The 26,487-nt window shown below is 40.7% G+C and overlaps 1 protein-coding gene across 1 annotated transcript; it reads left to right on the top strand.

The window, feature by feature from the left end:
* Positions 1–821: 821 nt before the first annotated feature.
* On the top strand, positions 822–26,236 carry yap1 (Yes1 associated transcriptional regulator). Its single transcript, XM_044202386.1, has 8 exons — positions 822–1,577; positions 2,801–3,036; positions 12,686–12,810; positions 13,485–13,598; positions 19,002–19,171; positions 21,276–21,403; positions 22,576–22,688; positions 23,377–26,236. Exons 1-8 carry the CDS (start codon positions 1,377–1,379, stop codon positions 23,610–23,612), a joined length of 1,323 nt encoding a protein of 440 aa, XP_044058321.1. The 5' UTR covers positions 822–1,376; the 3' UTR covers positions 23,613–26,236.
* The last annotated feature ends 251 nt before the right edge of the window (positions 26,237–26,487 follow it).

The following is a 26,487-nucleotide window of genomic DNA, read 5'->3' as shown; positions in this document are numbered from 1 at the left end:
CTGATGAGAGAAAGAGTGGTTTTGAATTATTGTTAAAATTGTTGAGTTGTGTAAATGTGGCCAATGTTGCGTCACCATCCATAGCCAGAATGTATAATATTTTATGCATAAACACTGAGAAGCCTAAAAACACTATGTTCTAAATAGATTTTAAAAAACAAATAGTAGTAAAAAATGCAGTAAATCCTGTAAGAATTTTTAGGTAACTCATAAAAACACATAAATGTGTAGGCCTACTAATAAAACTAAACTTTAGCAATTACAGAACTTTGTTTTGGCAGAATTCTGTGAATTTTTGTGTGAGGTTAGTATAGCTGAATAAATTATGAAACCTGCATGTTAATTGTATTTTTTATATTTACTTAACACTCTGACACAGCCATAATTCAATCAGGGATCAGTAGGGGTCCTTGTAGTATTCAAGGGGTTGCCAACAAAATAAGGAATACCTTAATTCAGCAATTGTTGCCCAGATTATCTAATTAATGTGTAAGAATGACTGTTCAGTTGCCCCATCGATTATTAAATAAAGAATAACAAAAGTCACCACGTCATATGCATGTCAAAATCCTGTTAAATCGAGGTTTGAGGTGCGGGGATTTTAACATTTAAAAATGGTGATATAGGCCTATATCTTATCAAATGTTTGTCCTTTTGGGCAAATTTATTTAAGTTCATGTTTTGATGTAATTGAGTAAAAACTTTGGCATAAATAAGTTTGGAGGCCCCTGGACCCTCCCGGGCCCCTGGGCTACACTGACTGTACCTTTAAAGACTCTTGTCCCAATTAAAGCCAAGCCCCGCCTCTGGAGCAGACATCCCATGAGTCATAAAGTTTGATGTCCTGCCCAAAGTTTAGACCCGACTACAGCAAAAGTTTTTTTTTCTAGAAAGTGAGCTGCGGAGATTTGTTCTACCAACTATGAATCTTTCTTGTAAGAATATTCACTAACAGTTTCAACTTGGCCGAATCACAGAAAAAGTGGGACTCTTTCAGCCAAGCGTTTGTTGTGTTGTTTTGTCTTTAGTGGCTACGTCTGCTTTTTTTTTTTTTTTTGGAAAACTTGGGGCCGGACGACAACACAGATTCCAGTGTGGAGTAGATATGCGCTTTGTTACATCCACAAGTATGCCAGCAAGAAACACCAGGAAAACGCTGTCCTTCACTGCAGATTTCGACAGCTAACACACTTTGGAAGAAAATAAAGTACTCGACTAAACTTTAGAATGACTCGGGATAACTTTTAATGAGTGTCGTCGATATTTCCTGATTTCCTGCTGTGTGAAAAAAGTTTGGGATTGGCTCAAACTTATTTTTGTGAGTTTCCGATCGCGACATTTTCGGACACATAAAGTTTGAAGACTGATTTGGGACAATGGATCCGAGCCAGCATAACCCTCCTGCCGGACACCAAATCGTCCATGTACGGGGCGACTCTGAGACCGACCTGGAGGCGCTTTTTAACGCCGTGATGAACCCGAAAAACACTATCGTACCCCCTTCCGTACCCATGAGGATGAGGAAGCTGCCAGACTCCTTCTTCAAACCTCCTGAACCAAAGTCCCATTCCAGACAAGTAAGCCCGCCCTGTCTCTCCTCTGCCCCTTCCCAGAAATCACGATTAAAGCAGGGCCCATCCTGTGGGGGCTCAGGCCTACAGTACGTGACTTACACTCAGTTCATAGTTACTTGATCCTACTTTGTAGTACATTTTAGCCTTTAGGATGCCACCACTGTGCCTTGCGGGGCAATTTGTAGTCACATCATAAAATGTAGGATACAATATCCCCATTTTATTAAGGGTTATTTGCACTAAAAGTGTTAATTTACTCTCCACTCTTAACACATTTTATTACATTACATTTGTATTTGTACATTTCAAATTTACCAACAAGTTACAAATAGATTGGTAAAATCACTGCCAAAAAATGTGCGTAAAAGTTGCAGAGTAACCAAAATATCCTAATAATGCCAGTTGTTTAGCCTTAGCGGTAGGCCTTGTTACTGGAAAAAAAATTGGATCCGCAGAAGATAGGAGAATATTATTAACGTTACACTTAAAGTGAGTTGTCAGATTGGCTGAACCTACACAGGATAAGTTAACTTGCACATATGTGTAAATGTTGTGGTTAGATTCATGACTGTTTATTTATAGATGGGTAGCAATCATGTGGAAATGATCAAATGGAGTCTCTAAAACAGAGTTTTTGTAATCAAGATGATTTGCAATCAAGAAATCATACGATTGTTAAATTCGTCCTATTTATCCCCCCCTACCGCCCCCCACAACTGTTGCTTGTGGTCTCTGTGGAGTTTTGTCATCTGTGCGCATGCGTTGTTGTGCGCTCTCCTCTGTCGCACACAGGCCGTGGATGCCCCATCCCGACTCAAACAACACTCAAACTTGCTTACACATGCACATGAAATGATTTTTCCAACATGCATGTTGTATGATTATAACATATGAGAAGTGACTGAAATGTTAAATCAGGGTAATGTATGTAGACTTTAAGTCCACAACAATCACTAATCCTTTATGGTGTGCATCCAGTAGTTCTTTGAAGCCTTTCTATTATCTGTGAACTGGCCTCAAATACACTATGGAATTTTCTATTCAAAATGAAAATATTTATTTTCTATATTCATTTATAGATACTAGTTTTGTTGTTGTCATTTGTATAATGTTCTCTCAAATTAAACACTCATTTATTATAGGTCCCTTAGGGAAATTATTATATACATTATTTCAAAAGACTATGGGACTGCATTCATGCCCCTTCTCTTCCAACCCCAATACAGGCAAGCACTGATGCTGGGAGTGGCGGAGCGCTCACACCCCACCATGTCCGTGCACACTCTTCCCCGGCCTCCCTGCAGTTGGGAGCTGTTTCTGGTGGCTCCCTGTCTGGCATGGTCCCACCAGGTGCCTCACCTCAACATCTCCGTCAATCTTCTTATGAAATTCCTGATGATGTGCCCCTTCCCCCGGGGTGGGAGATGGCCAAGACTGCATCTGGCCAGAGATACTTCCTCAAGTAAGTATGCTGGCACCAAGTGTCAACACTGTTACCTCAGTCCTCTAGACATCTCTATCCTATTGTCTACACTTTGCATCCTGATGAAAGCTGTAATGGAATTTTTTGTTAAAAGCGAAACAGCTTTAAAATTGATTTATCTGACGATATTAGCAGTAACAAATTAGGCATCTGTGATATCTAATGTTAACCACCCAACTATCTTATTCCCGTTATGGAAAACTTGTGTCCCTTGATTTTACCAAACAAGACCATGTTAGTCATTAGAAAGTTCTTGACTTTCATGTTCATGTGAGTGTGGGAAACCTGCTTTAAAACCTGGTTTCTTTTTATCATATTTCAGAATGTAACAAGTCAAGAAGAGTCACTGCAAAATGTCCAGTCAGCGAAATGGTTGTATTCAAAGGGGTCAATACTTAAGACAAAAGCAAAATTGGTCATTAACATACAGTATATACATTAAAAATAACACAGGCTAAAAACGTATTTTACAATTGTTAGAGAATCGTAGAAAAGGTTTCAGTCGTAGTCATCTGGACACTGTTTTCAGAATCAAGACGTTTGGCTCCCATCCGGAAGCCATTCTCAATTGTGATTGACTTCCGGATGGGAGCCAAACGTCTTGATTCTGAAAACAGTGTCCAGATGACTACGACTGAAACCTTTTCTACGATAGAACACTTCTGGACGAATGAGGGACTACACCGTCTAATTGTTAGAGAAGAAGTGAAAATGTTAGCCTCCAGTGATGGCCAAGACAAGTCCAAGTTGCCAGAGAGGTGGGCTTGAGATCGGACTCTCATACTACAGCTCTGTTCAGTGTACATTATGCTGACAATAATTTGCAAATCTACTACAGTGCACAATGTTGGCCAGTGTGCTCAAAAAGAGACAATTGCAATAGTTAAATTGTAGGTTATTAAATTTGGTGGCCTCTGCAAACAAGAGTAGTCTTTTGAGGGGCTGCTGCTGTATGTAGTTTTCTTTTTCTTGGTCTCAGGTTTCAGTAGAAACAATGGAGCATTGTAGCTGCCCCAGACAGCAAAGGACAGACAGCTCTGCAAAATTCATCTGCTAACCAGCGGATCTCTTTCTCATTAATGATCCAAAGTAAACTTTTTAAATAGTAGGTAGCAGGTATACCAGAGCCCTTTAGGCCTGTTATAGACTTTATTAGTAACTTTTTGGGTTGCAAGGTTTTTCTTTGTATTCTTTATTACTTTCTCATGTATTTGTACATGAGATGTATTTTAATGCCTTCATTCTCTGTAGTTCTGTGAAAATACGGATTGAATTATTCATAAAAGGGACGTCCTTTACAGCAATTTATGTTATGGTAATCTGCTCATTGTGAAATGTTCCAAAGTGTATGAAATGCTCAGCAGCTCATGTTTAGAGATGATTTGACATTGAAAATTGTCATTCTAACTCCTATTCAAGGCAAAATGTTGTCAGTTCTAGGAAATATTACTCTCTGACAAGGGGTCTGAACAAACACGATAGCCTCAAATGTACTTGGATCAAAAAAAGAGTTCAGTACCAGATGTTTTAAGTTCTCACATCTGGAGAACATCTGGCCCATTTTGAGGAGGCTCTTCTGAAATTGTACAGAAGGGCTGGGGGGTAGGAAAGGGAAAACGCAATTCTCATAGATTCTTCCAGGATCATTGCAGTTGTTTAGAAACTGACTGAGCTAATGCTCTTCCAGGCAATGACGCAATTTTGTAAACTAAATTAAAGTTTAGTTTGTGTAACTTATAGTTCAAATGTTTGGTGCATTATTAAGTTTTGTTGCTGTTTGTTAGGTATGTACAATATGTCAACAGACCACCTTTCTCTATACAAAAAGAACAATTTACTCTAAGTCCTGAATATGAAATTCTAGCCTGTTTTAAAAAAATGAATGGTAAAATATTCATAGAAAATAAAGATTTTAGATTATAGCAAGTCTCTGCTCATATGTAGTCTGTTCCAAAACCGTAGCATCTCGCTTTCTGCTAAGAAGCAAAACTGTAAAATTATGGACTTGGAAAAACAGTTGAGTAGCTCTGTAAAGAACTCTGTTTCAACAGGCATGTTATACAACAGTACAGTATGTAGTACACAGTGTTTGTGTTCAAGTAAGGAAAACGCAAGGAGACATCTTCCATACACCGCACATCAAAGTGCAGATATTTGATCTGGAATACAGGCGGCCTCAGCAGAGCTGCTGGAAAAGACACTCCCCTATTTATAAACAGGGGTTGTCTGACCGAGATGTGTTGCAGAAGGAGTGAAGCAGAGCGAGAGAGAGATTGTGTGTGGGTGGGTGGATGGACGGGTGGGGGTGGGGAGTCGGTCACCAGCTAGCAGAGCCGAGCAGAGAGCAGGGGCTCACATTTCACTCAGGTGACCGCTGTTGTCCTTAGAGATATATCAACTCAGGGTAAAAGTTTTTAAAAAATAATTAGTTTCTCCTTCCCCCTCTGTTTTTTGCTAGTAAACTATAGGATCGTACAGTTGGGGATGATTGGCTTCTGTTAGTCACAGCAGCCCTGCGGACGTCGATGTCCCACTCCCTTTAAAAGCCAGGCTCCGTTTTGGTATGAATGGAGCTGTGGCGCTGTGATGGTGCCTCTTTTGTGTCAATGGAGTTAAATGGCAGCCATGTGGAGATGACTAGAAGAGGGGCCAAGAGAAACTCCGGCCCTCCCTTTGTCCCAGCAGTGAAACAGTGATCTTTATTCAGACCACAGGCCTGTTGAGACTCATGTGAGCCTTCCCAAAATAGACAAATGGTTGACATGAAGTTTAAAGATGGCGGTGAGAGAGGGCAGCGCCTTTCTTAAGAGTTTTACCATGTTCTTCACATCTGAAATGTTGAGCCCTGTCAGGCCAGGAGTTTGGTGTAAATTCTAATCAGTGATAGTAAGTGATTGACCTAGTGCAAGTGCTGACAGCTTCACTTTGGCCTGATGTGTTTTTCTTTTGAATAGTATTTAGTGCTGAAATTATAAGTTGGTCATGTGATTATTCAGTCCCCAGAAAATGAATTGCCAACAAATTTGATAATCATATAATTTTAGTCATTTGTCAAGAAAAGATGCTGAACTGTATTTGTTTCCAGCTTCTCAATTGTTAGGATTCTCTGCTGTTCTCAGTTTTCTATTGTTGTAAATTTGGATTTCAAACTGTTCAAATTTAAAGATGTGAGGCTCAGGGAAATTGTGATAAAATATATATATTTTTTAAATCAACAGTTTTATAATGATAATAATTGGTAGTTGTAGCCCTAATGGGGAAAACTCTCTATTTTGTTTTGGCTATTACTTAAAAACAAAAACCTTAAGCTGGGAGAAGACTGGGAGACTGTCAACAAAGTCTGTTGACCTTTCCTCCTCTTTCTTCCAGCAGTTTGCTGTGGCCTTTGATTTATGACAGCAGGGGCAGGGAGGTTGGGTCACCTTGCTTGGTGCTGGGACAGGGGCAGGGCCAGTCTCCAGGGCTGGGTCATAAACTAATGAAGGTTTCTAATTTAGACACACCGGTAAACTAGGAGGGGTAATCACTGTTTCCGGGCGCTTATTAAATGCAGCTTTGAATGAGCTTTTAGTCCGTGGGAAGTCAGCCCTAAGCAGAGGAAAGCTTTGGGGGAGTAGCTATTGTCTCGCCTCAGGGGCAGGTAGAGCTATGTGTTGATGGACACTTTTGTCTTTTCTTAATTGGATTTTAAACCGTTTTGATGAGCCTGGTTTCCCACAACCAGAATAGCTGACTTGTGTCTTTCCATATTTAACTTAACAGTGATTATAAATGATCAAATTATTCACTGTGACCAGATTTGTTAATTTTTACCTGTCATACTGTTTTATAGGCTATTACTATCTTTGTTTTTTGTGTTGTTGTTTTTTACACTGTAAAGCTGCACACTCTAGTTAACCAGGAACATTAAATAGACTGATAACTAGTCTAGCTTCAGTCTACACTATCTGAGGTTTCCTGAACATCTGTTGCACTAAATACAAGTCAAGGAGACCCCCTATTAGAGCAGGAAAGATCAAAGTGTTTACTTGGACCTTATGCTCTCATTGTATGCAGTCGATATCTGTGTAGTGCTGATATGAACTATGAGATCATGCTGGGATTTCTAGCAGACAGTTGTACTTCATAGTAATATTTAGCTTGTGTTAAACAAAAATGGATGGTTCTTGTTTTAAAAACCCAACATTTTCCTATTGAGTAAAGAAAAACTACCATTGCAGTCTTTTATTTCAGTCCCTGTAAACATTACAAGACTGCTACTGCTCATCAATTTCCTCGTGGTTATCAATATCGTTGTGAAATGAATAAGTAAAATAACTAAACTAACTAAAGTTAAATATACGGCCAAAGTTTATTTGAATGCTACAATACCCTCAGTCCGTTGTGAGACACACACAAATGCTGTGGTTGTTAAACTAAAACATTTAATACTGTCCATGCCCTCATATGTTTGTCTCATGAGTGTTAGTGGTGTGAAAAAATAAGTTGTCAGTTACCTCGCCTGGTTTTTAAATTTGCAAAACATTTGTTGTAAATATCTTGTGTCACAGCAATGTTGACTGTCTATCCATTGTCTAAAATGGATTTCAGTTTTATAGTTTGGCTAACATTGATCTCATGCTCAGCATCTTATGTAAACAACATATTTTCAGCATCAACTGTTATCTAAATAATTAATTAATAAATAAATACGCAAATTGGATTTCAAGCTAAGCTTGGCCACTCAGGCAGTCACAAATGGTGCTGGGAAGACGGAGCTGTAAGCCTGCGTGAAGCCCTCATTTGGAGCAACTTTGTGTTTGACAAACTTTTGGTTTATTGACCACACACAGACAAGGCCCTTCCTGTTCAACTGGGGCCTGTCAGCTTAGTACACAAATGGGACTGTGAGAAAGTCAGGCTAGTGTTTACCAAAGTCTTGATGTAACACCTCTGTTCCAGACATCAATGCCTCCACTGTCACTGAGGGCATCTCCACAGAGATGTAGTATCTGAAAAGTGGACCTTCTCAGGTGGACTCAACTATATAGTTCTTGAATAACAAAATAAAGAAACATTTGTATATATGTTGTCAGTTGCAGCATGCATACATTTTAATTATTTAAATGTATGTATTGACCCATTAATGAAAACTGTGATAATACAAGGGAGTGTACTAATTTATTACATTCAGTGTTTATGTAGTGCGTTCAGCATAGTTAGCCACAGTTTTTGACAAAAGAATATAAAAGCTTTGAGCACTGATTGATTGATCTCATATGGTACTCCCTAAAATGAAACTTAATTAATTAGTTTTTTGAATTGTCTTTATAAATAAACAGCAGTAAAACTGAACCTTCCGAGCTACACTCTGCCTGGTACTTTGTGAATTAGTTGCTTCTTTAGGAAGTATGATGATACAAACCCTCCTTCAAAGGGAAACTTAAAGCCACAATAGGGTCAAAGAGGTTGCCCCAATAATCTCTCTTGATGATGTCCTGCTGATAGAGAAGCAGCCAGGCATCCCCAGTCAACCAGAGTGGAGGTGGTCATCCTCATCTTAGAGGCCTGATTACATTTGGCCTCCCTCAGTGCGCTCTTTAGTCATAGGCCTCAACCACCTTCCAAGCATATACTCCCTGGGTGGAGCCACTGTGGCCTGGGGATCCCATTTTTAACATTTGACAACTCAGCTGTGGGGCGTGTTTCATCATTGCTGCACTCCCCAGAGCTTCACTCCCCTGTTTTACACCAGTGAAATGCAGCTTTTGACATCTGGCTTTGAAGAGAGACAGTTTCAGTGGAATAAACAGTCAATCTGGCTTAAAATCTAGCTTTGATCTGGTGTTTTGGCAGGTAGCAGAACTTATTCAGAGATATTTAAACCACAGAGCTGACTTATTTTTGGATAGAACATTCTCCTCAAAGCCAGATGTAAACGGCACAGTTTTCATGGGTGTAAACAGGCAATCTGTGTGTTAGGAAGTTTGTCATACTACTGTAATCAGACGAGGTCTGTGAAACAACAAGTGCAGCATTTAGACTTCTTCATTTGGATCTCCTTTTAAGGATGTTGACCTTCTGCTAAATTTCTCTTTTGAAGCTGAATCCAGTAAAAACTTTTTATTCAGTTGCAGTCTTTTAGATATACATTTAACTACTGAGAGAGCAGTTCTTTCTTAAATGGTCTTAGTGTAGGAAACAAAACGCAAGTCGATGGGGTCCAGCTTCCATGTGATGGGCACTGAACAGAAAAGTTGAATGGCAAATCATTTAAGCAAAGTCAAGTTTAGCCTTTATGCGAAAGTTCCCCCTCCCTCCTCCTTAGCAAGACACATTATAAATAACGCTGGCACAATAAACGCCACCTTGATAATTGGGCCATCAGTCAAGGAGATGTCAAGTGCCTGGGTGGATCAAGAGTCCTACTCTGTGCTCCGCTAAGCCACAGTCGACCATGATGACAGCTTGAGCAAAAATTAGCAAGTAAAGCACCACACTACAGGCAACACACTTGATAATGGGTCATGTTTGAACCACATGGCTCTTCATTGCTGCAGTACCTGGCCATTTACAGACAGTTTCCCCAAAGAAGCTAATAATGGGTCATATTTTTTATTGATTCACAACAGAATACCTAACATCAGATTGAGGCCATTTCCACAATAATGTAGATATATTGATTTTTTTTTTTTAACTGTTTCGGCCCGTCGTTCACAATAGGATTGCATGTTGGAACACCAAAAACATATTCTTCATTTGAAAACACTCTCGAAAGCTGTTGAATTTGGGGGGAAAAGGGAGCACTCCATTCATGCCTGCTTTGTGAACAACAAATAGTGCTTTGAAAATTGTGGAAAGCACTTGACAGAAATGGCATAAAGCTGCTGTCTCATCTCTCAAGGCTTGAAAGGTGACTGTAAAAGTTTGTAGTTTGCTCCTTCGTGAAGATAAGCAGCTCTGGCTAGTTTGAATTCAAATCAGTTACAATAAATTCTAATTGTGCTAAGCTTTAATGGCAGGAGTAACGTAACCACTCCTGGAGTATAATCCACTTCTCCACTCTCCATCAGTGCGCTCAGTCTGTAATCAACATGAAGTAAAGCAGACGAAAGCGACAGTTCTTCATGAAGACCCAAAGGATCAATTTACTTTAAGCATCATCTTAATGTTTTGGTTTGTCAGTTCGGCAACAACCCTTCAGAAAACTATCAAAGAACTGTAGTGATTTGGAAAACCTTGAATGTGTAAACATTGTTTTCAAATGTAACTGCATTAGTGTGGACGAGGCCTGACCCACAACCAGTTTGCTCTGTGTCCACTGCCCTGCCCCCGGGGATGGAGTTTGGGGGAGGGTGCGGTGTCCGTCCTGTAGAGCTTGCCGTGGTGTCAGAGACATGTAAAGACAACACTGAGCAAATGTGACTGTGGAGGTTGCAGATCATCAGCAATTCCTAACAGCAACTGGTGGCCTCCAGCTGGCCTAACAGTTGCCATGACATTGTTTTGTTTTATGTTTCACCTACAGGAAGCGGTGTATAGCCCTGGCCATATAGGGTTCAGGGTAAGTTGAGTGTATGGATTATCTTTTAGTTTTAAAACCTGGTGATGAATTACTGGCTCTTGGTAACTCATTTACCAGTTCTCTGAGTTCCCACATACAGGCTCTTTGAATACAGTGCAGTGCTGACTTGGAAGCTCAGCAAGGGTTTGATAGAAAATTCAATATTTGTACTTTGATCTGTGCTAACAGAAGCAGAAGTTGGGGGGGGGGGCTATTTATAATCAGAGATCTTGGAGGCTTTGAGGTTGTATATTTCCATCCGAGTTTTCCAGTTGTAGAATTTCTGTTCGGCATTGGTGTGTACCAGGATGTGCAGGCCTCTCATTTACGATAAGCCCTCCCTTCCCTTATCCTAGTGCTCTTCTCCCAGTCTCCTCCCCTGTTCTCCCCTCCCCTCTATAATAAATGTCATAGTTTCCAGAGTGGGAAGGAGGCAGCAAAGGGGGCAGGGCGGGCGCTCAGAGTGTAACAGGACCACAGCAACTCATGCAGCCAATGGAATTCAGAGAGATTGCTTCCGTAGATGTTTTTTTTCCTCTTTCACTCTTTTTTTCTTTTCTTTCTTTTCTGTAGTTGTCTCACCCCGCTCCCTGTGACCCCTCTTTCTCAAGGGGCCCCTCCAATCTGAGCAGTTCCAGCTATTTTGCTTGGTTTGCGGTGTTTGTGTGTGAGAGGGCTGGGGGAGGGTTTGGTAGGGGATTTGGCAGCTCCTTTGATCAGTAAAGCATAAACAAGAGGGGGCTTCAAAATGGGTTGCATTGTGTGGGGGGGAGGAGTGCTGAGTCAGGCCCTCTCGCTCTCTATCCTGGGATAGAGAGCAGACAGGCAGGCTGGGATTACTGCAGAGGCCAAGAGAAACTGAATCTCTCACTTCACCCAGCTGTTCCAAAATCTGGGCTAATGGCGCTTTGGGATCAAATTAACAGCGAGTCGTACAGAATCATAGTGGGTAGAAAAACACATCCAGAACATGATTATTCCAGGGTACAATAGATAGATAGCTGAGGGTAATATTTAATTGCATTATGAACAAACTCTGTATTTTTGTAATATGTATTGAAATAAGTCAGCCACTGCTACAATATAAAAGTAAGAGTTGTGGTGTTGCATAAACAAGCTACTGGAGTTTGGTGCCTGTTTGTTTGAGGTGAGGGGGTCTCTTAAAAAGGATGTTTCAAAAAAAAAAAGAACAAGTGAATAGTGGGGTTTTAGGTCGTAGCTCAGTCTGTGCCTTTGTCAAGCAGGTGAAAGCTTTGTAAATGTGGCGCCAGATTGTTAAAGCCCCTGACACTCGACAGTGTCCGAGCCACTTCCAGGAAAAAGGACCCCCTGCGTTGAGCCCTGGGACTGACCCTCCCTCAATAGAGAGGGTCCTGCTCGGGAGAGGAGGCCTTCCTGTATTAGCTTTCCATCTTAATCAAGCAACAAGTTCCAACAAAGCACTAATTATCAATGCCTTCACAGAATGCAACACAATGCCCCCTCCCCCGGTCCCCACTCCTGTCCTGGCAAAGACGAGCCATAAAATAGATGGAGCAACATTGTTTGACGTTACAATAGTTGTTTAGAAACCAATCATAGCCTCTTACACATTTTCAAGAAGAAGTGTTCGGCTTACCTACAGTCACAGATGTTTGACTTGATTTATTTTTAAGTCTTAGTCTACTGTTTGATTTTGTCTTCATTATTTGTAACGTTATTTTAATTCAAAACAAGGTGCAGTTTCTCTATTCTGATTCATGACATACAATTTTAAGTGAATTATAGTGAAACACCCAGTCCTATCCCAACTAAGAATGAAAGCCTTGTGTGAATCTATATTGAATTGTGTATTCAGTCTGGGTTTCAAATAGACACAGCTGAGTTTGGCTTCCTGTAACAGTCATCGTTTACAGAAATCAGGGGTTAGATTCAGTGTTTTCATCAAAGAGCTTGTTGAAACTGCTCTGAGTCATCAGTTCCTGTATGTGACCTGTTGTTTTGCACTGATATGACCCCTGGTTTGAACTTACTACTGATTAATAGTAGAAACACATTAATGGTAATTTTTCAGACTTATTTTTTTGGCTATCTTGTCTCTTACAGCCACATTGATCAGACCACCACTTGGCAAGATCCCCGCAAGGCCCTGCTCCAGATGAACCAGGCTGCCCCCAGTTCTGCCAGTCCTGTGCCAGTCCAGCAACAGAACCTTATGAACCCAGCCAGTGGTGTGTATATGTTGACTTAGTTAAATTAAGTTTGACTATAGAAGCAGCACATGGCATGTATTACAGATAATGTTCATCATGTTGTGGGGTTTTCAGCATCAAATTCAGAATTACATTTCCTTGATGTTATTTCTGGACATTTTCTTACTTTCATATAACTTACAGTAGAAGTCAGGAGCAGTCTAGTCTAGTTCTTACATGTCACTAAGACGCTGTGTACCTCAGTTCTGTCCATGCAGGTGGAATTTGCCCCAGGTGAGGTAAGACTGAGGTAGAACGTGACAGGTCCTGTCTGACATGTTTGGGAGCTCCGTGACTCACAGATTACAGAGTTTACAGATGAAGTATCTCTGTATTCACAAATCGTCACTGTTCCATCTGGCAACCTATAAGTACATCTTAAAAGAAAAAAAAAATCCTTAAATGTCGACAAACATGCTTGTTTGTTTTCAGTGTCAGATGACAAAGATTATTTACATACTCAATAATGAAAAATAATGTGCTGCTATTTATGTTGAGTGTCTATAACTACAATATGCTGTAATTATATGCTCAATTATGTATTCTACTTAAATAATGTTGCTATATGTTGTGCAGTTATGTCAAAGAAAAATCTGCGCAGTGAGTGAACCACCAGCATCTCTCCAACATTACTTTTGCCTGTCATCCCTCAGGTCCTCTCCCTGATGGTTGGGAACAAGCTATTACATCAGAGGGAGAAATTTACTACATCAACCACAAGAACAAGACCACATCCTGGCTCGACCCACGACTTGACCCACGCTTTGGTGAGTTTGCTATAGACATGGATTTTTTTCTTAGTTCTTCATTAAAGTAAAATACCATGTATGTTCTGTTTATTTAAATTAAGGCACCCAAAAGTCATTGGAGCTACTTAAAGTTATAATATTATTTATATTTTATATTAAAATGTAAACCAAGAACTGCCTCTTCAGTGAAGACTATCTTAAACATTTGTTTTTTTGTGACAGCAATTTACTTTCTCCAGCTAAAATCTCTGGGTAATCCATAAAAGACGTATCACCACTATTGTAATAGTGAGTTCAATTCTGTATGATTAATAGTTCATTTCACTGTGCTCAATTGTTTTGGAGTTACTAGTCATATCATTGGTTGTTGAAAACAGATTTCACCAAACCCCCACCCTCAAAGTCTGCACCTAACCTTTTGTCAGCCATTTTAGTGTTGGAGCAACAGCTGAGTTGGCCATTAATCCCCCAGGCCAAGCTAAAGTTTGACAGTTAACTTTCAGTGTGTGGTGGCTAGGGTTGGTGAATTAGTGACAAGACCAGGTACATGTGTTGAGATTTCTCTGTGGCCATGGGAATGAGCTAATCCTCCTGTGCCAGGAAGACTTCCAGAGATGAAGGTTCCTGCTTATGTCACTCTGACTCATTTACGCTTCAGGTGCCATCCCTTCATTACAGCAGCATTCCCCAGGAAAGCTCACCCTGGTTCACAAAAGCAGCATGTGTGAATCAGCATGCAGGCTGTTATCCTGTTAAATTTTAACGTCACTTTTTATCGAGCCTGGGCACTTAAAGGGCATTTTTTTCTGCAAGCAATTGTGTGTCCCACTCTGAAGGCAGGCAGGAAAGTTTAAAACAGAGTTGTAAGGGGAGTGGGGCAGCTGGGAAGAGATGGCGGCTCTGATCAGCGAACCTCTTTGAAGATTTATAAGTCTTGAGCACACAAGGCTGCTGGGCACCTGAAATCAAGTGAGAGGGAGAAAGAGATCATGTTAACTCATTATGTGCCATCAAACATCATTTTGTTCCACATCAGATAAAATCTTTTCAGTACTTAATAATTTTAAAGGCTCATATTTATACCTCCTAATGTTGCTCATTCTACTTTTTATTTGTATCTTTTGATCATTTAGATTTTAGAAAGATTGCGAAGTGCTAGGCACTTCAAACTACTTGCTATTTCATAAGTGAGGCTCAGTGCTTGAAGGAAAACCTCATTTTATTCTTTGTAGTTATTATTAGTTAGTTAGTATTTGTGCATAGAAATGGGCTCCTCTGCTTCAGAAACCTCCATACTGCTGCTATGTAGGTCTCCAATCATAAGCCAGCTGCTTTGATAATGGAGGCTAATTTGAGCTTTGAGAAGAAAAGCAGCAGAGCGCCTTTAACTGAGAGTTGTTGCCGGCTGGCTTTCCCCTGCGTGAGGCCCAGTGCAGGCACAGCCCCATTCTGCTCTAGCTCCAGACAGACTTGAATCTTTGCCAGGCCTCTTTATTCTGTGGTCCAACTCTTAATCTGTTCCAGACCTTTTCAGTCAAAGAACTCCAATGTGAGAGGGGAGGTGGGGTGGCAGGGAGAGGCAAGGCGAAAGGGGAAGAAAGAAAAACGAAGGAACAGAGGGAAAATGCCGACGGGATAAGCATGCATCCTCTTTAAGATCCAAGGAGGTGGTGAACAGCGAACAAGCCATAAGTGCACAAGGGGGCTGGCCTCTGTGGATATGTTATTTTCTGTACGTACTACTCTGGATGAACAGCAAGGAAAACATACTAGGAGGATACTCGAGTGCTCAAAAAGACAGATTTCCTCTGGGAGTTTTAGGGTTTACTTTGAAACCTTAATGTAAAGCAGTTTAAAAAAACACATTGCTACATTATCTGTTGTGCGATGTTTTTCTGCCTCTACTGTTTGAGTACTTCACCAGAAAAGTTGGCACCTTTTTTATTAATGATGTCACTGCCATGAAATACACAGTGTGATGAGGCAACAGTAAGTGAGTTTAAGTTTAAGGGTCAGTTCATATTTTCTCACTTACCCATAAATGTATCTATTGATGTGGACAGTGTTTTATCTGCTGATTTTTTTTTTATTAAATTTTTTTTTTTTTTTTGAGATTTCAACATCTGATATTTCTGCACCCACTCCATTACAATGGAGGTGAACTGAACTTTGTGGTGCAAAAAGCATTGGAAAATGACATAGCAACTTGTTATTTCAAAACAATGTCATGTTTACTTTGGATAACCCACTGACATTGCTTTGAACAGTTTTTATTGGAGCTACTTCCTACTGAAGAAGTCAAGCAATTTGAGTGAACTGACCCTTTAACAGGGACACATTCCTGGTGATTTTCAAAAAAAGTTGGAAGAATAAAAAAAACTCATTGCATTGCTATATTTGCATTTCAGTTTCATCGATAAGTTTTAATTTTATTAATAAAATGACACAACTTCCAATTTTGACCTGCTGTTTACTAAAAATAAGGCTACCCTACACTGTTAATATTTCCTGACGGACTCAGTTTTTTTCCAATCTCCTTGCCATGCAGAGCCAGGTCAACACAAGCTGCCTTTACTTAGACCTTACGGTTGTACAAGATGATAAAACAGTGTTTGTATCACATCCAGACTGTTTCTCCACTTCGCTTATCTTGGTGTTAGAAACACAACACCTTCCCAAGGGGCTTTTTTTTTTAAATTAGTTAAATCGACAGCAGACAAATATTTACAAAGCCTTCAAAGGTGCTGTGCCCTGGTCACAGAGAACTTCACACAGCTGGCACACCCTCAACCCTGCCTGCCCCAGGTGATCCTGTGGTGTAATATGCCTGCCAGTGTGATCGCCTGATAAGGGCTTGTGTTGCTGGCTCGTTGTGTTGCAGGGGTGCGTGAAGAAGACAAAAGGCAGACGGCATTAACTTGTCTCTTATCTGCCTGGCCCACCAGCTATCACCGCCCGTATGTGTTCTTGACTTCAACCAATCCTCCAAAACCACACACACACACTTTCTTCTCAGCCCGGACTGGCCTCCTTTTTATATGCTATCACGCTGGCCCTGAGCTGAACCTGTCCTTCGCTCCTATCTCACCCACAGATGTAATTCCCTGCTTCGATGTGCTCATTGTTTGTGCATAGTTCCTCCAGTAACATCGGTTACTGTTAGCTGTGAGGGAGTCCTTGGCTTGGTGGTACAGTAGAAACTCACCTATACGACTGCATTTGTCAACATATGGTCTTGTTTATCAGTGGATCTCTTTCCATATGCCCCCTCACTTTTTAATGCATACTCTTCTTTAGAACTCACACCTTAAAGGAAAATGTCTCTTAGTTTCAACTTGGGTTTTATTTACGTAGTTTTGGCCATTGTTTCGGCCATGATAACATTGTACTCACTGAGTGATTGCTTACATCTGGGAACATGGTGGTATCAATACAATAAATTCAGTTGGGGCAAGAAAGACAAACAGGCAGTTATGGAAAGTTTGGTAGGTCAAAGTTGAACCAGGTAGTCTCTTTGTAAATTTTGATGGAAGTTTACAATGGACAGTTGAGGTAATAATTTTACAGCAAGTCTTCACTTTCTCTTCCAAGTCGTTTCTTGCCCAGTCAGACTTCCTATTAGCGCTGTTGACACAATGTTAGAATGTTATCATCGATAGAAATGATGGTCAAAACTACAAAAATAAAGACCCAGGTTGTTTCCTTTAATGTGTGGCCTTGTGAATCATTCTCCATATCCCTCCCCTCACTTTTTCATACATGCTCTTCTTCAAAGCTCAGGCCTTAACAGACCTACAGCTGCTGACCTGACCCATGTGCAGCACCTCTGCCTTGAGAACAGCTGATGGTGCCCTGATAGTGGAGTGATCCAACCACAAAAGGCCTCAGTATCTGCTAAAGATAAGAAGCAGAGAGAAGTAACACACTCTCCCATGGCTTCAGTTGATGTGTGTGGGAGAGAGGAGGCAGCGGCTCCATGACTCTGTGTGTGTTTGTGTATGTGCTGGGGTGGGGTGGGGTTGTTGGGGGAGGCAGCGTAGACATAGATGGAGGGAGGGGGAGATGGAAGGCAGGGCAGGGCGGGGCCTCCAGCGCTTCCCAGGGTGAGCCCTGAGCCATGGTTCATTCAGCTCCTGAGATAGTGTAAACAGACAGTGTTTGAATGGTGATGAGAAGGGTGCCGGGGCGGGCAGGACAGCACAGAGAGAGGCAGCCCCGCATGAAAATTGTGCCCTTGTTAAGGCTTGGTTTTGGTTGGTGTTTCAAGCGCATAAGCAAACAGCGCTCCTCATTGGTTCCATTACTGTTACACCCCTTGTGGTCAAGCGCATTTGCTTCTCTTTCTCCACTACAGTGATAAAACGTGTGACCTACTTTGCATACATAGATTGCTGCATTGCTGTGCTGCTTTATACTCATGTTTATTAGACCCACTCTGGCTAGAGTAAAGAATAACAGAGATTTCACTGGGGAACAGCTGTGTTTTCAATACACACATTTGTTCTGATGAGGTTCTAAGTGCACAATGCATTTACATTTGTTGGGTGAAAGAACTTTGAAACTAAAGTTAATAGTGGTACAGTGTTAACAGAACCTGATGTAGGTATATTTGAAATTCATTTGTCTGATTTGCACGCTGTGCTCATACTGCATTCATTAAATCAGCTGAAGTGGACCCATCAACCCAGGGTAAGGAGGCAGTCAGTCTTGAGGGATAATCTGTGATTTGTTTAGAAGGAAACAAAACACACAATGAAAGGATAAGTCATAACTGATGCAATGTACAAAGCTAACAAAGCATGTCTTAGTCAGTGAGTGGGAGGGGATCAGGTCTTACAGGAATAGTGTTTGTTTCAGACACTAGGTGGAAAACTTGTCGGGACTTCCCTTGTCCTACACAACCTGCTGCACTGGCTCCACTCTTTTGCAAGTTCACCTTGTAGAAAAAACGCTCAAGTTGTCAGTCTTGTTATGCAGCGTTTAAATGCAGCCAAGCATTAAAGGTGTAGTTGCAGAGACCTTAGTGTATTTATAGTCTGCTGGAGATCCTATATGTATCCTATATTGAAAATTGTCATTGTTAAAGCTGCATGTATCTTATTAACACAGAATGGGGATGAAAATGACAAAGGTGTCCCATCCCTCTTAATTGAGACCCCGAATAATTTTTGCTGTTGGGTTTCGACATTTCCCCACAGAAGAAGAAAAAGCAAAATGTAAAACTGTCTTGTGTGTACTGTAGTAGCAGCAACTGCTGTGTTCAGATGAAGCTGGAATCACCATTAAGATCCTTGTCCTCTCTAGTTCCTTTTGATATAAAGCAGTCACAGAGCATTTAGAGTCTCGGTATGCAAAGTTTAAAATGAGCACTGCATATTATGCTGACAGATTTGAACTTTCTCCTTTCTGTCTCTTTTGCAGCCCTGAACCAGCAGAGGATCTCCCAGAGTGCTCCAGTGAAGCAGGGAGGGCAGCTGCCTTCCAACACCCACAGCGGAGTCATGGGAGGCAACAACCAGATGAGACTGCAGCAGATCGAAAAGGAAAGGCTGAGACTGAAGCAACAGGAGCTGCTTCGGCAGAGACCACAGGTCAGGAATCTAAGTTAAAGCATTTAAAAAAATATTCAAAGGCCTTTTGGGAAATGCTGTTGCCTCATGGAGGAACAACTAACCTGCATCAAAAAGGTCACAAGGTCAATACTTTCCGTATGAGTCCATCAATGTAGTAGCAAGACACTGGACCCCTAACTGCTCACTAGTTGAATAATAAAATAATAATAAAACTTTATTTATAGAGCACTTATCAAAACAAAGTACAAAGTGCTTCACAACAAGAGAAATAAAATACCACAGTGAATAACAGACTGAGTGAGGGTGTCAGCAAAATGTTTGTGATGAAATGTACATCTTGAATAGACCTTTAAATATGAGTCATCATTCATAGGTATAGTGATGGATCTTAAGTCCCTTTGATCGGTCTTTATTGTTTCACCGCCTTGCAATCAGGTCTCGTGAGTCATATGTGGTCATTTTATCACTTCCTAACGGTGATGTGTCACTCTGCCGCCCACACAGGGTGGTGCAGTCAAGTCCAGGAGTTTACTCAAGGCTGTGTCATAACACCAGAAACAGAGCTTTATGATTATGAATGAGGTTGCTGGCAACTGTGTTTACCTTGCCATTCACATGGGTTGTTTAAAGTTCACGGTGTCGGAAGTGACCTGAGTGTATACATATACCAGGCTATCTGGACTGTCCTTACTGAAAGTCCTCAGAGCATATGCACTGTATGCTTAAATAACTTTGTTATTGTCAACTTTCTGAAACGTCATGTGAGGGAGAAATCTGGTTTCCATAATATGGTAAGGGATTAAGAGAAACCTGGTTAGCACAGATAGATTTCTGCTGGACAATCCTAATTTCTTAGCCATGCCAAAGCCTTAAACTGGTTTCTAACTTGGTTTTTACAAGTCTTCATCCATGTTAACAAAGGTTTTGGAGTAACCAGGTTCAGTGCATTTATTTTCTATTTCTTGTCTGATTTCTCCTGGCTTGTGTGAATGTATATGTAGGGATCCACACTTGCCAGTTAAAGAGCTTAATGGAAATAAAATATGGAGATGGGATTGCAAACCAGACTGTGTACATTTGAAGAGCAACTCTGTCAGGCTATTGACTAGATTCCAGTAAACCTTAAATCCCTGTAACTTTTCAGATACAAGATATAAGTAAATATAGTAGAGCATGATTATAGTAGGAAATAGTGCAATCGTGTAGGCTATGTGCTTGTGTAGGGAGTTCAACTTTGGGGCAATACTTGCCACACCCAAATGTTTTCCACATGGCAGAAGTATGACGAAGAATAGGTGGCGATGTATGCAACTTACTGGTGGCAGTCGAGTGCTGACGCTGCTCAGTGGTGCACAAAAAGAGAGCCATTAAAACCATAAATGTTGTTTACAGTACACAGCCCTCATAATCCCTCTTAATCAAAACCAGATTGTTTACAAGTGTGCATGGGATTTTGGGATAAATGTCATTGTTCGCGAAGGAAACTCCTTGAATCACTGCTGCCAGTACATGTGTAATAAAAACAGAAAGAAAGAAAAAACATCTTATTACTTTTATAAAGTGCTAGATAAGGCTTTTTATTCATCTTTTTTTGCCTCCGAGAACATTGTGTCCATTTCACCTCATCCAATAAAAGCTTCTACCAACCACTATGGTGTCTAGCAGCAATTTTACATCCTGACTAAAAAAGTCACATCCCATTGGCTGCCTCCCCATTGTCGTCTATGACCCTGTAAAAGTTTTAATGAGATCTCAAAACAGTGACATCGGTCAAGTCATTTCACCTTCCCGTTCAAGGACTTAGAGGGAAGGAGGTGAAAAAGAACAACATGACTTCATATCCTTAGCCTTATCTGATAGAGCATGTGTAGAAACCAATTGTCTCCAACTGTTGTCAGCCCCTCATGTAATTTGACACTGTGTATGGGGAGAAATGCAGAGCACCATCTTGGCAGTCTGTGTGTAATTCCTTCATTTAAAATTTTATGCAGGGCAGCAGGGGTATAAGGCAGTTCTGACATGTTTTCATGAAGCTGTAGCTGTAGCTGTGTATAATTAGCTTCTGAGGTTAGGGGTGGGGTTGATTGTGTTGCTCATGAGTTTTGTGCTTTATCATCCACAGGAACTCGCTCTAAGGAATCAGCTGCCTACCAGCATGGATCAAGATGGCAGCACTAACCCTGTGTCCTCCCCTATGGCCCAAGATGCCCGGACCATGACTGCCAACAGCTCTGACCCATTCCTCAACAGGTCGGTTTCATACAGAAGCCAGGAGTGTCCTCTGTAGAGGGGAACATTTCCCCTAGTACAGTACAATCGCAGCAGAGGTGCACTGATTGACGTCAGTGCGCTTGGCGAGGGCTCCCATTCTGGTTCAGCACATCAGACTTAAAGTATCCTGTTTGAGGGAATCTGTGTGCTCAGCTGTTTGAGTTTGCGCTCTGGTGAGAGCTCCCCGAGTTACACAAGTAGTAAAAACAGAAGGCCAGTCTCTGGGCTTAACCCTCTTCACATGGTAATGACTCATTCAGACCAGCAGGTTTGTGCCCAAGTTAATTGCACAATGATGACCTCTGGTGTGCAACTGCTGCAATAAAGGCAATCAGAACCTAAATGATGGTGTAACCTGTGAAAAAACATAAAACCACACTTCAAAGTGGAGTAGTAAAGACACAGAATCCCATGGACTGAAACTACATCTGAAAACAGCTGCATTTAGGAAGGGACAGGAGGTTTTTCTTACTATCTGTGAATGCTGCTCCATTGCATTCTGGGAAATCATTCCTAGCAGTTCCAGCTCTAGTTCCTCTGTGAGCGGACGAAGTGAGGAAAGAGCTGAATAGCAAGCAGGCCATGAGAACATGTGGTCCAGTCAGTAGACAGGCCAACCTAATCTCCCCTCCTCCCCCCGTTGCCTCCACTCTCCTGCTCTTACAATGGCCTCATTCATCCTGCCTCTGCCATACTCTGCCTACATATTTTTCCTCTGCTAATTAGTATAGGCTTGTCAAATGTCTTCTCTCTGCCTCTTTGTTGCCCTGTTCATTGTTGCTCTTTTTCCTATATTCTGCAATAGGGGGCGTAAAAGTAAAGCTCTGTTTCAACGGTGTCATTGTGGATTAGTCACCATAGTCATTCAAATAGATAACTGTTGAAATGTGGATGTATGCAGAAGGTCCCTGAGGGAATTAAGGCCACACTTACTTTTCAGCCTGTGTGCTTTTAATAACAGAGTGTTTGCGCTTTGCTGGATCAGTTAATTAGATTCACGTAGTTCAGTTTCAAAGTAAAGTGAAGGCCATTAAGGTCATCCAAAAACCCTGCTGAGAAAAAGCTTTTTATTTCCTTCAGTTTGATGGAAATCATGAAGTTTATAGCAACTAGTTTATAACCCAGATGTCTTTTTATTTTTGTATTTTCAGCGGGACCTACCACTCCAGGGATGAGAGCACAGACAGCGGCTTGAGTATGAGCAGCTACAGCGTCCCTCGCACTCCAGATGACTTCCTCAACAGTGTGGATGAGATGGACACAGGTGAGGCTGGAAACAAAATGAATACCATCACTTGTCAGAATACAGACCACACTGTCTGACATCTCTTTGCTTGGATAAGCTGTTGATGAAGTTTCTGTAGTGGGTGCTTTCCACTTTAGTTTTGTGTAACATCACATTGTATTCAAGCTGACTGAATAGGAAGAACAGGAAAATATCCTGTTGATAACGACATGGGATCATTATTCAAAGATGGTTACCTGCATCTGCAGCACTGTAGTCACACCACCACAGTGTATATGGAAGTTGCGTGGATAATTTTATTGCATAACAAATTTCTAGCCCTTTGTTAACAAGTTAAATTAGATATATTGTAACTCATTTAACTCGCTGAATCGACTGTAGTTTTTTAGTAGTATGTAGTAGGATTTTATTTACAATGAACCAATGAGTGACTTTTTAGCCGTCTTGGCTCGTTGATACTGAGCAATTCTTTCTACCATGTGGGTGATGTCGTAGCCATCAGAAATTCCCCAAATCTCCTGCTCCTTATTACAACTAGGAGTCTGATGTGACTGTTTTTCTTACTTGGCTGCTCATATTTATGGTCTGTACAAAAATAATACATTCAAGTAATACATGAAGTTGAATATATCTTTAAAATGTTTTCCATCTCGGTTTGTAAAATTTTCTTTTTTTTTTTTTTTTTTTTTTTTTCCCTGTTCATTAGGGGAACCTCTTCCACCCTCCATGGCAACACAGCCCAGTCGTTTCCCTGACTACTTGGACGCCATCCCAGGAACAGACGTGGACCTGGGCACCCTAGAGGGTGAGAGCATGGCGGTGGAGGGCGAAGAGCTGATGCCCAGTCTGCAGGAGGCCCTGAGTTCTGACATCCTCAACGACATGGAGTCTGTGCTGGCAGCTACAAAGATTGACAAGGAGAGCTTCCTCACATGGTTATAGAAGATCCGAGCAGGGCGCTCTTCACTCCTCTCCCTACACTCTGAACTGCTGCCTGCTCTAATCTGTGAAGGATTCATAGATGCTTTTACAAGACATTTCAGCAAGCGTCTCTGGACTTCTGTCTCTGTCTCGGCATGTAAGGCCAACCTCCTTTTGAGGCAGTATTGTTCTGTTCTTTTCACTGGTGTGTTATCTCTTTATTTTGTCTGTGTCTTCAAGGCTGGCCCATGAACAGACAATTACGCAAGGGTCCCCAAATCTTTCACAAGTCTGTCAGTGAATCTAGGGCATCTTTACCTAGAGCAGGGGTCGCTCCTTCCCCTGGTCTCCCCTCATAGCTGAGCTGGGCGGGTGCAAGTAGTCTTCTGCAAGGACTGCCATCACTTATCACCTGGAGTCTCTGGTGCCTCTTTTTCTTGCAATATAGTGTGAAGCAGCACAACTTATTTGGGACTATTGCATCTAGTTTAAGTAGTTTTATATTTGGCCTTGTAAGTTTTTATTCTTTCTTTATTAGTTTGTGTTCAACGAGCCTGAGAAACCAAAAATGATGTATTTGAAGCATAAAGAACAATACTGATTTGGAGTAAAGGTAATGTGAGGCCCAGTTTGGACATGTAGGCTTTGCTGGGGGGGGTGGGGTGAGGGTTGGAGCCTGGGGACCGACTACGTTGCTGCTTGGCTGTGCCAGCAAGTCTAAGTTAAACCTTTGATAGATCAAGTGCCTTCAGTTGTATTTTTTAAGACGCGAGCAACACGAACAATTACTACGTTTCTGTAATGCAGCAATAAGCATTAGGCTGTATTCATTTACATCAGCCACATTTTCCTCTAATGTTCAGTAATCAAAATTGTATTTTTGTTTTATAAACGCATTATAAGGGGATTTAGGGATTTCGTTTTTTTTAACCCTAGCTTCTTTGTATCTCAGTCTTATCCAAGCCTAATTCATGATTCATTCTTTGTTTTATCTTTAGTATTCTTTTATTTTTAGGTTACTACATATGTATGATAGCTTAGATCAAATGGCATTTTGCTTGTTTTTAATTTCTTACGTAGATGAATAATACATTTTTAACAGGGTCGACTGTTATTACAGCACGTCACTTCACCAAGATGAAGTCTGCCAAGACACTCGATTGATTCAATTTGGGCTTTTTATCCATTTAGCTGATTCTCTTCCTGTCTCTGATTTACTATATACATATTAGTGTTATTGTGTATTTGTTGATCACATGCAGCTTTTACTATCTTTCCTAAACATTAACCAAAAAGGCAGATCTCTTGGCTAAACAGAAACTGTAGCTCTTTGATCAATTAAACCTTGTGACAACGTACAGTATACAAGAGTTACAATGTTTGATACAGACTTCCTAAGGAGGGAGCTGAACCCCACTGCTCGATGCTGTGTGTTGAAATAAGGGGTTTATAGACGACAGCCAGGACAAGTTTAAGCAGGTTTAAGAGTCATGTCGAGGGGTAGTGTAGAAGGCCAGGGTTTGACTGACGGCGGTGAGTTTCGCAGATTGTTGATTTTTTGTGTGTGATATAATTAAGAAACAATCAGTTATTATCTCAGTCAGGAATTGTTGTGGCAGATTCCAAAGATGTTTTTGTAATGACGCGAACACTTATTTTTGCTTCCATTTTCACAGAGTCCAGAAACGGTATGATTTGTAAATCAGCCTCTGTATGAACACACTGTATAAGCTAATGAGAAAATGATGTAGGTTTTAAGTGTTAATGGACACATCTGAATAGGTCTAGCTGAGAGATTCTTTTTTTAAATTTTTTAGACGAGATGGTTGTTTTGAGTGACTAACCCTGAGATTTAAGGATGAGGTTTCAGAACAGAGAAGCAAGTGATTCTTTAAGCGCTCACATGTTTACATTCTCTCTGAGTAAGAAACTGCTACAGCCGCAGTGGAGACAACACACTTACAATTCTCTCATAATCACATTATTTTGATGTTTACAGCATGACTACATCTTTGCATTACTGCAGTAACCTTTTGAATAATCAGCCTGCCATGCATGCCCTTGGTTGAGGACTTGCAGGATGTCACACTGACTCTGTTGCCAACCAATACTTAATTGGTAGCATTAACTTGATGGAACAATTTTCTTTTTTTTTTTTAGATCAGAGAACATGAACAATTTTTTATTCTGTGTGAGAAACGTCTTTTTAGTTTTGATTTTATTGATCATTAAATCATGTGTTGATGATGGATTTAAGATGGATAAACAGTGTTGGTGAGAACAATGCAACTAAAATGAGTGGTACACTACAGTGCTTATATTGCACGGCTACAGAGTTTTCATTTTGATGCAATGACGCATTTTGTCACACAAACCTGATTTTATGCTTACCTAGTGTGTAATTGTCAGAGCATATTAGCTGTTGACTGTCATTGTAGCAGTAGAACTAATCACACAAGTTAAAGGATTTTGTATTTAGAGTTTTCTAAATGCACATGAAATGAATTTATATTCAGTAATGATCTGTTCATTTTTTTGATAGATATGTGCATGTGTTTTAGAAAAATAAATTCTGTTACATTATATCTTGCTTCATATGATACTTTGAAATTGGCCTGAAATAAAGTATATACTTTGTGGTAATATTTTCCTTGTGTGGTAATGTATTTCATTGTTTGTATTTTCACAAATTAATTCTAAATATACATAAGATATTCTTATCTGTACCTTACCTAATTGCCTGTTTTTTTTTATTATACATTAAATGTATGGCCTAGATTCAATAGAATAATGCAAATGCACCTTTTATATGTTGCATATGAATAGATCACAGGTCAATGCAAATTTGTTCTAAGCAAATGAATAATATCGATACATGATGCAGTATGTTGTCTGT

The sequence above is a fragment of the Siniperca chuatsi genome, linkage group LG7 (assembly GCF_020085105.1).
Source record: "Siniperca chuatsi isolate FFG_IHB_CAS linkage group LG7, ASM2008510v1, whole genome shotgun sequence".
Lineage (NCBI taxonomy): Eukaryota > Metazoa > Chordata > Actinopteri > Centrarchiformes > Sinipercidae > Siniperca > Siniperca chuatsi.
This window is presented reverse-complemented; position numbering and strand designations above follow the sequence as displayed.

Excerpts from the sequence above, each read along its gene's own strand:
- yap1 (XM_044202386.1), top strand. The coding sequence starts at position 1,377 with ATGGATCCGAGCCAGCATAACCCTCCTGCCGGACACCAAATCGTCCAT. Across the intron at positions 1,578-2,800 it reads CAAAGTCCCATTCCAGACAA|GCAAGCACTGATGCTGGGAG; the intron begins GTAAGCCCGCCC and ends ACCCCAATACAG. Across the intron at positions 12,811-13,484 it reads CCTTATGAACCCAGCCAGTG|GTCCTCTCCCTGATGGTTGG; the intron begins GTGTGTATATGT and ends GTCATCCCTCAG.